The sequence below is a fragment of the Gobio gobio genome (genome assembly GCF_949357685.1).
Source record: "Gobio gobio genome assembly, chromosome: 9".
Lineage (NCBI taxonomy): Eukaryota > Metazoa > Chordata > Actinopteri > Cypriniformes > Gobionidae > Gobio > Gobio gobio.
In genome coordinates, this window is record NC_137115.1 from 27,675,593 (window position 1) to 27,692,640 (window position 17,048).

Sequence of the window (17,048 nt, forward strand, 5' to 3'; positions counted from 1 at the left end):
AGAAAATTAGCCGGAGAAACTGGACTCCTGTGGGAGCCGAGGGAACAGCACTGCTGTAGTGGGAGAAAATTAGCTAGAGAAACGAAGCTCCTGTGGGAGCCAAGGGAACAGCACTGCTGTGGCAGTGGAGAAAATTAGCCAGGGAAACTGAACTCCTGTGGGAGCAAAGGGAACAGCACTGCTGTAGTAGGAGAAAATTAGCCGGAGAAACTCAGCTCCTGTGGGAGCAGAGGGAACAGCACTGCTGTAGTGGGAGAAAATTAGCTAGAGAAACAAAGCTCCTGTGGGAGCAGAGGGAACAGCACTGCTGTAGTGGGAGAAAATTAGCTAGAGAAACAAAGCTCCTGTGGGAGCCGAGGGAACAGCACTGCTGTAGTGGGAGAAAATTAGCTAGAGAAACAAAGCTCCTGTGGGAGCCGAGGAAACAGCACTGCTGTGGCAGTGGAGAAAAATAGCCAGAGAAACTGAGCTCCAGTAGGAGCCGAGGGAACAGCACTGCTGTGGCAGTGGAGAATTAGCCAGAGAAAACTGAGCTCCTGTGGGAGAAAAAGGAGAAAAAGTTAGACGGACAAATGGAGAAACGCATTGTGTAACCGAAAGGACTCTTATTTTGAAATGTTAATGCCTTATTATTGAGGGATGCTCATTCAAATTCATATGAGATAAAACAACAACAACCTTTATATCTATAGCACGTTTAAAAACGACATGAGTTGACCAAAGTGCTTTACGCTCTCAACGGTACTAATAAAGCATTGAAAAAACACCCCTACATCAACACACAAAACACAAACACACATCTCAAACTCCCAGTCCTTATGGGCAGTTTTAAGCATGAGAGAAGAGATGTGTTTTCAACACAGATTTAAACCGTCCTAACAAGTCACAAGATCTGATACGCCGAGGGAGGCTATTCCAGAGGCGTGGCGCAGCCACAGAGAAAATACAGCCTTACAACTGTATACACCGTTTTCTTTACAGTGATTTATCTTAATATGTTGTCGTTGATACAAATTCGCTTTGCATAAATGTATGCTATTCATTGATTGAGAAATGCTCTGAACTCGAGCATTGTTCAATCCAGTAGAACGCACAATGGTGCCACATTCAGGTTTTGAAACGTGATCGCTCACGTTAATTCAGTGAAATCATAGCCTTTGAATTTCTTCTGTTTCATAATAAGATGGTAGGCTATAACAATCATTGATATGCTTGTTATACGATAGCCTGCCCTAAAGGTATTGATGTTACATTTAAAAAAGCGGGTGCTCCCAAATACATTGTTCAGTTCGCACACGTCTATTTATAGTCACAAAAGCGAGTATGGTCGCACTGTGTTGAGCCCTGTGTGACCGAGCTTATGTGAGCGTCAAGTTGAGAAGTATTGAATCAAGGCGGTGATTATCAGCTGAGTCCAACTGGTAGCTGATTGTTTGGCGTAATATGCCCTGTTGCATTGACAGCATTTTAGTGATTTAGCCTCACAATACGTTCGCTCGCTTTACCAGCTGCAAGTAAATTGATCGTTCATCACCACGGCGACCGCGTGCGCGTACATGATGAACGCACTTTTCCTGTGTGAAAAGTATCTGTCTGAACTGTAGTACACAGAGGCGGAAAGATCGCAAGAAAAAGTAAAAGAGTTGTAATACTTTATCTTAAGACAGGAACTGTTGTAGGTCTCCCTGTTGCAAGTCTGTGCTGTGTGCACTCCTTTACATTGTCCGAGCACTGCTCTTGCGGTTGGCTCATGAATGCTGATGGAAGCGGCCGAAAGGGGTTTTTAGATAGCTTATAAATTTGTAAGGAAAAAGTATTGAAGTATTGTAGAGTTGCTTCGAGCCGTGTAGACAGCGTGGGCGGGCGGGGCGAACTGCCGTCCGTGCTAGAAAACTTCAATGAATGGAGATAAGACTGCTGCGTGTATATATACCTCTTACTGTTGATTAGCTGAGTGCTCTCCACCTGTGTCAATTATCTGAACGTATTCCTCCCGAACTTTGTTTATAAAACATCATATCGAGTGACCCAAGACACTCAGACAAAACAGGATACAACTCAGTTGTTAGTTCCAAAGAGCCGTTGGGAAAACTCATCGGGCCATTGGAACGATCTGCACGAGGCCATAGGTTTGCCTATGCATGGGCAGGTGCGTCCCTAAATTACAAGACGGCAGCAGTTGCAACCTGTGCGAGACCAAAGACCAAAAAGGAGATGAGGCAGTTCCTGGGGCTGGCAGGATACTATAGATGGTTTGTACTTAATTATTTGGACCTCACCAGCCCGCTGACTAACCTCACTAAAAAGGAAGCACCAGGGGCCTCATTTATAAAACTTTGCGTAGGATTTGCGTCAGAAGTGCCTTACGGATGAAACATAGGATGTGCGTATGCACAGAAATATTCGGATTTATAAAACCGTGCGCACGCACATCCTACGCAGTTTTCCTTTAATAAATCACAATCAATTCTAAATGTAGCGCAGCTTTTGCGGCTTCATGTCACGCCCATGGTTGCCCATAAATAGTCCGTGAAACGCCCACAAGTTAATATTCATCGATTGCAAAATCATGGCAAACACAGAGAGGAAATAAAAAAACGTAACTTCACTCAATTTGAAGTAGAAGTTATCGTTGGCGAGGTGGAAAAGAGGAGAAAAATTTTGTTTTGGAGGGCACAGTGTGGGCATTACTAATGCCAAAAAGGCACTTGAGTGGCAAAAGGTTGCAGAAGCCGTAAATGCTGTAGCCTCACAACCTCGGACCATGGCCGAAATAAAAAAGAAATGGTCGGACATCAAAGTTGAGGCAAAAAAGCGTCTAGCGCTCCATCGCCAGAGTGTGTCCTCGTTTGCCAGCAAGTCTTCTTGCTGTCTGAAGATGCGTTCACTCCGAATCCTTCCATTTGCCACATCTTCTAAGAGCTCAAGATCAGCCATTGTGCATCATTACGCATTGTGAAGGGGAATTTTATTTCCATCCATTTAATTGCATCTAACAAGCTACAGACGTTGGTTATTATCTATGTGGAAATGGGAAATAGTTCAGTGCAAATGTAATGTCTTGCAGCTTTCTGAATGGTTGAGACATAGGCCTACATCATACGTTATTTTATCAAAAATAAAACTAAAGGCATATGCATGATTCCGTAGCTGATGAAGAAATTTTACTATGAAAACAACTTTCCCCAGTGGACAGTTAATACATCTATCTGACTATTTATCTATCTATCTATATGTGACCCTGTCTGTGAAAACCCAGCTAAAGTCATTTTTTGGTGATTCATTGTTTTATACATAAAATCATCCTACATAATGTAAAGAACATTCTGTGAAAATATAACCTTGATATCTTTAATATTGACTGAGTAAGACCATGTCAAAAATTATTTGAATTTCGGCCTCAGAAAATCATGATTTTGAGAAATTCCAATTTTAAAATCAAGCTTATTTTTAAAATTGCAAAACATTTTAACCATTTTTATTCTGACTACGTGCCATATACCACATAAAAGCTAAGATTCTCCCATTTTCAGTGATATAGGACACATTTATGGGAAAATTCTTAGAGTTTTGTAAAACAAGTCTATTTATTATGATGTGCATGTCCAAAAAGCGTGAAACATTGAAACGAATGGGGGCACCACATGAGCTTGATTTACAAAGTCAGTTCACTCTAAGGATTTGTAGACTATAACTTTATTAGTAAAATGAAATCTCAGTAGAAAATGTCATTAATAGGCCTATATATATATATATATATATATATATATATATCCATTAATATATAAAACATCCATAGAAAATCTCACTGTGTAACATTTGTAAAGTAAATCTAATGCCCTACCAAGTGAACAGGTCAGTCTCAAACTTCGTACAGTTAGTGATAACTGTGAATCTTCACTTTTCGATTAGATTATAACAAAAACCAAACTATTTCGACACGTCGCAGCCATTAAATGTGTTTAAAATAAGATGGTTATATCGGCAGAAGGTGTAGATAGAAAACTAATAAGCTGTTCCTGAAATGTCGGTGATGGCACAAAGAAATCCACACAGAAATCGGAACCCGGCTTAAGTTGCCGTTTTCTTGCCTTTCCCGACACTGACCTGATCGTTGATCGTGCGGATTGATATTATGGTTTGTTTGCACTTTGTAATTGTAAAAAATATGTTTCTGAACCGAATGATATAAGAATCATATAGAATATAAGAAGCTTTCCTGTAGCTCAAACAGTAGAGCACGGCGCTAGCAACGCCAAGGTCATGGGTTCGATTCCCAGGGAAAGCAAGGATTGACAAAATGTAAAAATGTGTACCTTGAATGCAATGTAAGTCGCTTTGGATAAAAGCGTCTGCCAAATGCATAAAAATGTAAAAAATTTAAAATGTAAGAATCAGCAGTTGTTTCTGCGTCGAAAGTAAACATTAAATCAATATTTAAGAAGCCCACGTCCGGTATTTTTTGGTGCAAAATAATAAAACGTAGCGTCAATAAAATCATTTATTTCAGTATTTATAATATTATAAATGAAAAATTGAGTACTGCATCTCAAAGCCCTTGGTATAATCTATCATTTACAGCAATAAACACAAATCACCTGTTTTGGTCATTTTTATGGCTATGACTACTTTGACGCTCTATATCTCATCATTGGATTATGCGACTTTAGCCGGGGTTTCCCAGACGGGGTCACATATATCTCCCTAATTATCTATCTATCTGTCTATTTAATTGCATCTAGGCCTATATCTGCTACGCCAGACGAATATCAGTTTTGCACATTATTTCGTTCTGTTTACCATATTATTTATGAGGAAGAATTGCATTACATGCCAATATTATTGCAGAACATATTTCACTTTTCTTTTTGCAAATATGTGTTAATTTGCATTTCTGTTGTAATTTTGGTTTGATTTTGTTTGTTTTACACTGCAGATCGATCAAACGGCTGTTAATTGTAAGACTTGCTTTGTGAAGTCTTCATGTTGTTTATGAGAGGCAGTATTGCCATTTCTTATACACAACGGTCTACAGTTTCACACACTTTCATGTGTTTCTTCCATCTGCCGACGGTGTCGCCATTTCTCATTTCACCCGTTTTTGTGCGTACGCCTGGGTCAGAGCTTGCGTGAAGGACCGCACATTTTCCCGTCAAGTTTGCTTTTTATAAATACCAATTATTGCATAGAGAGCGGCGTACGGCTTCTTTTGTGCGTACACAATGTTTATAAATGAGGCCCCAGATCCTGTCCAGTGGACGGAGCCGCGCCAGCAGGCTTTTACCCAGGTGAAGGCTGCTTTATGTGGTGGACCGCTGTTGCACTCTCCTGATTTTTCTCTTCCTTTTTTGTTGCAGAGTTGTTGGAGAGATTCTGTATGAAGAAATGGTCAAAAGGATTAACAATGCAGATTTATTTTTATAGGCTTCTTTGTTCATATTAATATTATGTGGTCATAATTCTGAGCACAAGTGTATATATATATATATATATATATATATATATATATATATATATATATATATATATATTATACTACACACCCTACCTTGTCACTCTCCGCTCATGATTTGAAAATGACAAGGTAGAGCAACCCAGAAGGATTTCCTTATTTCTCAAGTGACACCTCCTTCTCTTTAAAAGAATGCCACACTGTGTCATGCAGTGAATTCACTAGTTGAGTTGGCCATAAAGAAAAAGAAAGAAGGAGAGAGATGTGGATCACTCTAAATATCTACCTGTATCTGTCCTTTTACTATATTTCTTCTGCTTTCATCTCAGATTCATGTCAGCTCCAGGAACACTTCAAATTGAACGGGATGTACCAGAATGGAGATTTTATTATTGGAGGCCTGTTTGAGATTCAGAACCTCAAAGTCTTCCCAGAACTTAGCTTCAGAACTGAGCCGGAACTGCCCCAGTGTGAGGAGTGAGTTTGTACTGTGCAGGATGAGAACAGCTATGCTGAACAAAGAGTGTGAAAGAAAAGTAAAATGAGATTTAAAGAAAAGGATGACAATAGAATGATAACAGCTACTGTAACTTCTGCTCACAATATTTTCTAAATGATGTTCCTTTTGACTTCTGGATAGTTATTCCAATTAACTAATATAGTGTTGAGCATAAAAACTGCATCTGAAACAAATTGTATATCAAACTAACACATAGTATAAAAGAACAAGGAAAACAAATGTAAATGTAATTGTAATGTTAGAATATTTTGTTTATAATAGTATTGATCTCTTATTTTAAATATACAGTAGACTACTTAGTCATACAATTTGTGTTGCTTTTTCCAGATTCTATATGGCAAGTTTCCAGCAGGCAGTGACCATGGTTTTTGCCATAAATGAGATTAATAATAATAACAACCTGCTGCCTAACATTACAATTGGTTATCAGATCTATGACAACTGTTTAAGGCTTGGAGTGGCATTCCGGGCTGCCATGTCCCTGGTTAGTGGTACAGAGGAGTCCTTCTCAAACCTAAACTGCACTGGTCTTCCTCCAGTGATTGGGATTGTGGGGGATCCAGGTTCAACTCAATCTATAGCAATTTCCAGTGTCCTGGGACTGTTTCGAGTTCCACTGGTAAGATATAGTTTTTTTTGTTTTGTTTTGTTTTCATAAAATATATTTGCTTCCAAAAAACTATTTGTAAAAAAAAATAATAATAATAATAATAATAAATGTTATATTTTTTCTAATTTCCTTGCTTCTTCTGAATTTTATTCACAGTGTAAAATTTCCTGAGAAGCCTGATTTTTGTCTTTGTTTCTCCTGCTTTGTATTAGGTTAGCTACTATGCCACCTGCTCCTGTTTGAGTGCCAGGAAAAAGTACCCATCTTTCTTCAGAACAATCCCCAGTGACACCTTCCAAGTGCAGGCTATGGTTCAGATATTGAGGCATTTTGGATGGACCTGGGTTGGTCTCCTCTACAGTGATGATGACTATGGCATCTATGCTGCTCAGTCCTTCCAGCAGGAAATGCAGCAGTTTGGGGGTTGCGTGGCCTTCTCTGAGATTCTGCCTTATGATAACAACCGTAGGGATATTCAACGAATAGTAGGGGTTATTCAGACCTCTACAGCCAGGGTAGTTGTAGCATTCTCAACTGATCTGTCATCCCTGATGGATGAGTTGTTGTTGCAAAATGTGACAGATAAGCAGTGGATTGCAAGTGAGGCTTGGACAACAACACCTGTCCTACAAACTCCAAAATATTTGCCTCTACTGGGGGGCACGCTCGGCATCGCCATCCGTCGTGGACAGATTCAGGGACTTCATTGCTTTCTGAAAGGTTTCCGCCCTGACACTAATCCAAAAAACAGTACAATAAAAATCTTCTGGGAGAACATGTTTGGGTGCAAGTTTGAGGTTGGAGGCAAAAATATAGGTGAAGAACAAGGGGAAAACAAATGTTCAGGGCAAGAGGATCTGAGCAGCACAGATACAGCATTCACTGATGTATCAGAGCTGAGGGCCTCATATAATGTGTATAAGGCAGTTTATGCACTAGCACATGCTCTTCATGACCTGATTCAGTGTGAGGAGGGGAGAGGACCATTCAGTGGGAACAGCTGTGCTGACATAACCAACCTGATACCTTGGCAGGTAAGACTCAAATATATAGTGCATATTGTGTATGTGTATATATATACTGTATATATATATATATATATATATATATATATATATATATATATATATATATATATATATATATATATATATATATATATATTTATATATATATATATATATTAGGGGTGTAACGGTACACGTATTCATATTGAACTGTTTCGGTACAGGGCTTTCGGTTCGGTGCACGCGTGTATCGAACGGTTTCCGAGTGTATTCTTTAACAGTTAATAGTCGACTTGTTGTAAGCGCGGAACACACTTCAATCCGAGTTCCCACACAAACATATTAAGTATTCAGTCCATTTTATCATGAAATTCAAACGATAAATGCTGTTTTGAAACTCCTTAATGTGACGTGACTGTATAGGCGCTGTAAAGACGCGTCAGTTCACGCAATCATCTCTTCCTAAAGAATAAACATAAAATAACATCTCTTAAAGTATGTTGAGGATACATTACAACTTACTGAAATGAATCATATGTCGTGTAATCACTCAATCTGTTTCAATGGTGGAAAGACAATAAAACAGCTTATAAACAATGTCACGCAGCATCACATTTACCTCAGGCAGTCATTCAGTGTCCACAGCTGTTAGTTCACTAGATAAATCAACTCTTTCGCTAAATATATGCACTATATTAGCCTATATATTCATTATATTCTACTTAACCTGTTAGTGATGTCTTGTTTATCTAATGTATGTTTAAATAAATCTGTCATGAAAAGGACAGCCACTGTGTATAAATGATTATATTTCAACAACGAATTGGAGAAAAACAATTATAATTAGATTTAGAAGTTAATGCAAAAACTGCCTTATGTGAAGCTTGAGCTAAAAATAAATAGCAACTGAATTTAGTTACAATTTGGTAAAACTGCTGTACCTAACTCGTACTGAACCGTGACTTCAAAACCAAGGTACCTACCGAACCGTCAGTTTTGTGTACTGTTACACCCCATGTAGACATACATATATTTCATATGACACTTGTCCTGTCTACAAACTGTACAGATAGTGCACTACCTCCAGAAAGTGAACTTCACTACAGGCTTTGGGGATAATGTGTCTTTTAGTGAGAATGGAGATGCTCTAGCCATCTATGATGTGATGAACTGGCACCCGAGGTCTGACGGGTCGATCGTTGTCCGCATGGTTGGTGTGGTAAATGAAGGGGAGACAACAGGGAAGGTGCTCACACTGGATGACGATGCATTATATTGGAACTCTGAGACAAAAAAGGCAATTAGCATGTTACTTTAATTCTTGATGAAAATGTCTGAATGCTCATTTCATTGGCTGATGAATAACAATAAATTAGTAAATTAGTGGTTTTCAAGCTTGATTACTGGGTCAACTCTATACACTGACAAATATACATGAATATAATAAAATATTCATACATATACATGCAAATACCCATACATTTAAATAGTGATAATACTCCTGCAGCCCCCACGGTCTGTGTGCAGTGAGAGCTGCCCCCCAGGAACCAGACGAGTCAGAAGGAAGGGTCTTCCTGGCTGCTGTTTTGACTGCCTGCCATGTGGAGATGGAGAGATTTCTAATAAAACAGGTGAGGAGATTCATGTCTACAAATGACATATCGTCCCCTTGGAATTATAAGGTTCTATCTGACATTTTTGTCAAAATTGAGTTATTCACATATTCTTATTCTGTGATAACTTCTTTACATCATGTGATGTTGTTTTTTAAGTTTAAGTTTTTTGGAACTTTTTATTTAGAAAATAAAAAGGTTCTTTCTACACAGTCAAATGGAATGCAAAAAACTTTAAAGCTCAATATCTCCAAACCAGTCAGAATGCAGATAGAACCTTATAATTCCAAGGTGGCGATATGTAATGAGTATGTAAATGTATTTATTAGATCAGTTTCCCTACAATTATACTGTGCTGTTGTTCTCTGTCTTTCTTTCTTTCTTTCACAGATTCACCTGAATGTTTCATGTGTCCAGATGAGTTTTGGTCGAGTCCAGAAAATGACGATTGTATTCCCAAAGAAGTGGAATTTCTATCTTATGAAGATCCGCTCGGGATTTCTCTGACCACTGCCTCCCTTTTAGGAACTAGTTTATGTGTTGTCGTGACGGTCATCTTTGCTCATCACCGTAACACTCCCATAGTACGTGCCAACAATTCAGAGCTCAGCTTCCTGCTGCTGTTATCACTCAAACTGTGTTTCCTGTGTGTGCTACTGTTCATTGGCCGGCCACAGTTATGGACATGTCAGTTTAGACATGCTGTGTTTGGCATAAGCTTTGTGCTGTGCATCTCCAGTATACTTGTTAAGACTATGGTGGTAATAGCCGTGTTCAAGTCATCTCGACCAGAGGGTAAATCTGCTATAAAGTGGTTTGGTTCAGCACAGCAAAGAGGGACAATTTTGGCCCTAATTTCTACACAGGTAGCAATATGTACAGTCTGGTTATCCACAGCATCCCCAACACCCCATAAAAACAGTCAATATATCCGCTCTAAAATAGTATATGAATGTGCTATTGGCTCAGTGGCTGGTTTTTCTATGCTGCTTGGATACATAGGACTGTTGGCAGCAGTAAGCGTCCTGTTAGCCTTCATGGCAAGGAAACTTCCAGATAATTTTAATGAAGCAAAGTTCATCACTTTTAGCATGTTGATCTTCTGTGCTGTGTGGATTGCATTTATTCCAGCATATGTGAGCTCACCAGGGAAATATGCAGTGGCTGTGGAAATATTTGCCATCCTGGCTTCTAGTTTTGGATTATTGTTGGCCATATTTGCCCCAAAGTGCTACATAATTGTTTTACACCCAGAAAGAAACACTAAAAAAGCCATCATGGGAAGATCAACCAAAAAGTAATAGTTTTACATGCTGACCCAAATAATAATTAACTGCTGTAAGATCCTGTACCAAGTCTCACTCTCCTGCTTGTCCAAGCTTATTAAACATTTTAGGAATTTATATCAGATTCTACCTTTTGGTATGTTTAACAGGTAACAGGTGTCTAACAGGTTTATTAGTTTTTTTTTGGCAGTGTTTGAATTTTAGATGGCAACTATTAACTATTAACAAGGGTGACACTTATTTCTTATTAATACATTAATTAATAATGCATATTAATACATTAATATTAATACATAATAATAAAAAATTAATTCCACTGTGCATTGTTAGCGAATGTGTCATTACAAATGTATGTATGTGTTTCAGATCTTTGTTTATATTAGCACTGATGAAACAATCTGATGGGAATAGGGAGTACACAAAGCTCTTATGATAATCACAATAAGTACAAAATGGAGTCAAAAGCATGACTGCCACCTACATGATATCCTGTGTAACATACTGTCTATCGGACGACACAGAAGCTACATAACCACTGGCTGACTCACGCCAGCTCAGGTCTTTAAACCCAGTATCAGTTAACCCAATTAATCTGAGCTGAAAATTCTTACTTGAACGGCCATCATGTTAAACAGATTATAATGGTATAATGTACTAATTTCTGATGTTTGTACTGTAAAGTCGTTAAAAGGTCCCAATGTACTTGAATCATGCATTGTATTGTATTGTGTTTTAGATTGAAAGGAAATGTCCATAATTGTGTGTTTGTGTGTCCTGGTAAACCCTACATTATGGGGACAAAATGTCCCCACAAAGATGGCAATATCCACGTGACAAGCATGGCGGGCGAGAGCTGCTCACAGAGGAGCCCGGAAGCATAAAAGGAGGCGCGACGACATTGAAGGACGGGAGAGGAGCATGCCTGGACTTTATGTTGTTTTTTTATTTATTTTTTATTATCTGTGTGCTTGGCAGCGGTCCATGAGGGGTTGCTCGCATTACTTTCAGTTTGTGTTTATTTATTTATTAAAGTAGTCCAGTTCCCGCCTCCTTTGCCCATAACAAAGAACTGTATTACAATCCGAAATCCTTGTTGGGACATTTTTTGTCCTTATAAATCATACAAAGTGATTTTTTTTTGAAAATGTAGAAATGCAGAAAGTTTTCTGTGATAGGTTTATGGGTAGGGTTATTGTAAGGGGATATGTGTGTGTGTGTGTGTGTGTGTGTGTGTGTGTGTGTGTGTGTGTGTGTGTGTGTGTGTGTGTGTGTGTGTGTGTGTGTGTGTGTGTGTGTGTGTGTGTGTGTGTGTGTGTGTGTGTGTGTGTGTGGGCATGTTTTCGTGAAATATCAGGACACAAATGTGTATAATGACATGGGTATGACATAGGTATTACAAAAAGAGGGTGAAATATGAGGACGTTTCCCATGTCCTCACTTTTCACAAAAACAAACATGTGTGTGTGTGTGTGTGTGTGTGTGTGTGTGTGTGTGTGTGTGTGTGCGCGCGTGTGTGTGTGTGTGTGTGTGTGTGTGTGTGTGTGTGTGTGTGTGTGTGTTCATCAATTATATTTCACAAACATAATTATAAATGAACCCACAATGACGTATAAATTCCCAGGAAGGTTCTATAGAAAAAATAATGACACAGACCTCATAATAAATTAGGGAACAGATAGGGTGATCGGGCTCATACAGAGAATCAGGAAGAGAGATGCTGATCGCTCTACACATCTGCCTGTATCTGTCCTTTACATTAATCCCTGCTGCTTTCAACTCAGACTCCTGTCAAAGCCAGGGACAGTTCAAGTTGAGCGGGATGTACCAGGATGGAAACTTTATCATTGGAGGATTGTTTGAGGTTCAGCACCTCAAAGTCTTCCCAGAACTGAGTTTCAGAATGAAGCCAGAACAGCCCAAGTGTGAGGAGTGAGTGTGGAAAGCAAAGGATGAGAAATTATGCAGACTGAAGACTGTGAAAGACCAAAATGAGATTAAAGAAAAAATTATGACACTAACAGAAAAAAGAAAATGATTTTTTAAAATGTTCTTTTATTTGATTGCATGCAATATGCATTACATACTGAAATCAATTACCTTATAGAATGTGTATAGTGTTAAAATCAAACCGTAATTACTCTACAGATAAATGCAGATTATTTCATATTGTGAGTATGTAAATACAATTATTTATTTTTATATAAATGTACATTGTCACTGATTATATATATATATATATTTCTAGATTTTATATGTCAAGTTTCCAGCAGGCACAGACCATGGTTTTTGCTATAGATGAGATCAACAAGAATTCAAAACTGCTGCCTAACATCACTCTTGGTTACCATCTTTATGACAACTGTTTGAAGCTTGTAGTAGCATTCAGGGCTGCTACAATTCTTATTAGTGGGACAGAGGAGACATTTTTAAACCTCAATTGCACTGGCCCACCACCAGTAATTGCTATTGTTGGCGATCCTGGGTCAACTCACTCTATTGCAGTTTCTAGTGTACTGGGTCTGTTTCGTGTTCCTATGGTAAGATATGATATTAATACAAAAATTAATGATAACATAACAATGAAATTCTTTCTTTCTCTTCTACCCACCCTAATCTTTCTGCTGCCTTTCTGTCTTTCCTAATTAGATTAGCTACTACGCCACCTGCTCCTGTTTGAGTGACAGGAAAAAGTACCCCTCTTTCTTCAGAACAATCCCCAGTGATGCTTTCCAGGTGCGGGCTATGATACAGATCTTAAAATATTTTGGATGGACCTGGGTTGGTGTTCTCTATAGTGACGATGACTATGGCATCTATGCTGCTCAGTCCTTCCACCAGGAAATGCAGCAGTTTGGAGGTTGTGTGGCTTTTTCTGAAATAATGCCCTATGATAATCACAGGGACATTCAGCGCATAGTGGCAGTGATTAAGGCCTCTACAGCCAGAGTAGTGGTGGTATTCTCAACTGATCTGTTACCCCTGATGGATGAGTTGTTACTGCAAAATGTGACAGGCAGGCAGTGGATTGCAAGTGAGGCTTGGAGCATCTCACCTGTGCTCCACCTTCCACGTTTTGTACCCCTCGTTGGAGGCACATTGGGCATCGCCATCCGTCGAGGAGACATCAAGGGACTTCATGAATTTCTGCTACACCTTCATCCTGACAGTGATCCAAGAAATAATATGGTGAGAATCTTCTGGGAGAACATGTTTGGGTGCAAATTTGAGAATGAAAGCAAAGATGGAGAAAAAATGTGTACAGTCCAAGAAGATCTGAACAGCACAGTTAATGAATATAATGATGTATCAGAGCTGAGGGCATCATATAATGTGTATAAGGCAGTTTATGCTCTTGCACATGCTCTTCATGACCTGATTCAGTGTGAGGAGGGGAGAGGACCATTCAGTGAGAACAGCTGTGCTGACATAACCAACCTACAGCCGTGGCAGGTAAAACCTACAGAAATAGGGCCCACAGCTTACTGTGCTACAAACTCTCATAAATTATATACAGACATATATAGTGTAAGTAATATTTTTTTTTATAACCTGTGCAGATGGTTCACTACTTACAGAAAGTGAACTTCACCACAGGCTTTGGGGATCATGTGTCATTTGATGAGAATGGAGATGCTTTGGCCATCTATGATGTGATGAACTGGCACCCAAGTTCTGATGGGTTGATTGTTGTTCACACAGTTGGTGTGGTAGATGAAGGGGCAGCAACAGGAAAGGTGCTGACACTGGAGGATGATGCAATATACTGGAACTTTGAGACAAACAAAGTAACCACTTAATGCCATCATTTTGCAAAAGTTTAGTCTTAATACTATATAAAGCTAAGACAAATTAGAACAAATAAATGAACATGCCAAGCTATTTATTATGCAACTGAGACATACAACATATAAACCCATGAGTGATAACAGATGTCTCTTTCAGCCTCCACAGTCTGTGTGCAGTGAGAGCTGCCCCCCAGGAACCAGACGAGCAACAAGGAAGGGCCTTCCTGTCTGCTGTTTTGACTGCCTACCATGTGCAGATGGAGAGATTTCCAATAAATCAGGTGATGAGCTATATTCAAATTTCAAATGATATATATATATATATATATATATATATATATATATATATATATATATATATATATATATATATATATATATATATATATATATATATATATCGTCGCTGCCCGATGAAACTCACGTATGTCCAAAACGGTTACTTTTCAGGAAGTGAGAAAAACACAGTATTTCAAAAGCAGTTGAATGTAGCGTTGTCATACTTGGTACGGCATCTTTACATGTAACCATATTCTTGCCAGTGTAATGATATAATCCACATTTGACCAAAATTTAGTTTAAATGGACATACGTGCATATTTTACAGTAACGGTGGTCGATACGCGTTCTTCCGATCATTAATTAGAATGGGCAAGTCGCGTTTCATATTGACAGAGGAATACGTGTGAAGAACTAGATTAAAAAACGAATCTGTGAAGAACTAGATTAGAAATAAACTGTGGAGAGCTTCAATGTCATACTTTCGTCAGCCAGGTTCACAAATATAAAAATAAATAAAAATATTCTGTGACAATTACTTTGTCTATACCATTTACCGATAAATAATAGTTGTGAATATATAATAAACTTGAGAACAGTTGTCAAAAACAAAAGTTTGCTGATACTTTACCTCACAGTGTTATTCGGCTATCCAGTGCTGAGCTTCGATGAAACTTCACGAGACCGGCGAGATGCTTCCACAGGGCGGGAGATACGCGGCGTGATTGACAGCTTTGACACCAAATGGATATACGTGAAAATCAGATGACATGATTTCACAACTTTTCATTGGCCATTTAGATATGTGAAGCATACTGTATACGGAAATGAACCTGGACATTCAATCCGTCGAAAAATCTCAAAATCGGCAAAATGGACATACGTGGTTTTCATCGGACAGCGACGATATGTGAGTTGGTGGTCCAGTGGGTTAAACCATAGAACTGATATGCTGAAGGTTGCTGGTTCAATCCCAGTGGTCACCACCAGTGTGTCCTTGAGCAAGGCACTTTACTGTTGCTCCAGGGGGATTGTCCCTGTAATAAGGGTACTGTAAATCGCTTTGGATAAAAGCGTCTGCGAAATGCATAAAAAAAAAAAAGTATGTTTTGTACAGAATTCTGCAAATGTTACACAAATATTTTTATATATACATTTCTCACAGATTCTACTGAATGCACAGTGTGTCCAAATGAATTCTGGTCCAGTCCAGAAAAGAATCGCTGTATCCCCAAAGCAGTGGAGTTTCTATCCTATGAGGATCCTCTCGGCATCTCTCTGACTACTGCTTCCCTGCTTGGTACCTGCTTCTGTGCTCTCGTGATGGTCATCTTTGCTCATCATCGTAACACTCCTGTAGTACGTGCCAACAATTCAGAGCTCAGCTTCCTGCTGCTGTTATCACTCAAACTGTGTTTCCTGTGTGTACTGCTATTCATTGGCCGGCCACAATTGTGGACGTGTCAATTAAGACATGCCATGTTTGGTATTAGTTTTGTCCTGTGCGTCTCCAGCATCCTGGTCAAGACTATGGTGGTAATAGCGGTGTTCAAGTCATCTCGACCAGAGGGTAAAAGTGCTATGAAATGGTTTGGAGCAGCTCAACAAAGAGGGACTGTTGTGGTCCTCACTGCAGTCCAAGTTGTGATATGTGCAGTCTGGCTCTCAACTGCCTCTCCAACACCCTATAAAAACATCCTGTATATCAGGTCTAAAATAGTATATGAATGTGCTATTGGCTCAGTGACTGGGTTTGCCATTCTGCTGGGTTACATTGGACTCCTGGCAGCAGTAAGCTTTCTGTTAGCTTTTCTAGCAAGAAATCTCCCAGATAACTTTAATGAAGCTAAATTTATTACCTTTAGTATGTTGATATTCTGTGCTGTGTGGATTGCATTTGTTCCAGCATATGTGAGCTCACCAGGGAAATATGCAGTGGCTGTGGAGATATTTGCCATTTTAGCTTCTAGTTTTGGATTACTGCTGGCCATATTTGCTCCAAAGTGCTACATCATCTTATTACATCCAGAGAGAAACACTAAAAAGGCTATCATGGGAAGAACAGGTGAAAACAAGTAATTATACATGCTGACTGTAATATTTTCTTATATTGGTATTTCTCCCTTTGAATGTCCAGCTTGTAGGAGATTTGGTCAGATATGCACCATTATATTTTTAAACGCTGTCTATTGCTCCCTCTATTACTTTGAATGTTTTCTAAAATAAATTAAATTACAATAATATTGATTACCATACCAATGATTCATATTATTATTTAAGACAAATGTGTGAAATATGACTTGTGAAGAGACGATCCATGATAATCTCTTAATTAAAATAAACAGGTATAAAGAAAATATGCAGATTGTATTGCTCACAAGCCAATGTCACTATTGGAAAATATTGCGGTAACGCTTTAGATTACGGCCCAGAAAGTACAGCGTAACTACAGCATTTACAGCATAATTTTCGGTAATTATAGTGTAACTATAAAGT

General features: G+C 38.8%; 2 protein-coding genes across 2 annotated transcripts; both read left to right on the forward strand.

Annotated features, from left to right (window-relative positions):
• Nucleotides 1–5,714: 5,714 nt before the first annotated feature.
• On the forward strand, nucleotides 5,715–10,503 carry LOC307131333 (extracellular calcium-sensing receptor-like; the record flags this gene model as incomplete). Its single annotated transcript, XM_079824922.1, has 6 exons — nucleotides 5,715–5,929; nucleotides 6,300–6,591; nucleotides 6,795–7,616; nucleotides 8,659–8,886; nucleotides 9,097–9,220; nucleotides 9,593–10,503. 6 exons carry the CDS (start codon nucleotides 5,715–5,717, stop codon nucleotides 10,501–10,503), a joined length of 2,592 nt encoding a protein of 863 aa, XP_079681048.1.
• A 1,699-nt stretch (nucleotides 10,504–12,202) lies between these two features.
• Nucleotides 12,203–16,631, forward strand: LOC307131340 (extracellular calcium-sensing receptor-like; the record flags this gene model as incomplete). Its single annotated transcript, XM_079824939.1, has 6 exons — nucleotides 12,203–12,417; nucleotides 12,734–13,025; nucleotides 13,135–13,938; nucleotides 14,046–14,273; nucleotides 14,431–14,554; nucleotides 15,718–16,631. 6 exons carry the CDS (start codon nucleotides 12,203–12,205, stop codon nucleotides 16,629–16,631), a joined length of 2,577 nt encoding a protein of 858 aa, XP_079681065.1.
• Nucleotides 16,632–17,048: the final 417 nt, after the last annotated feature.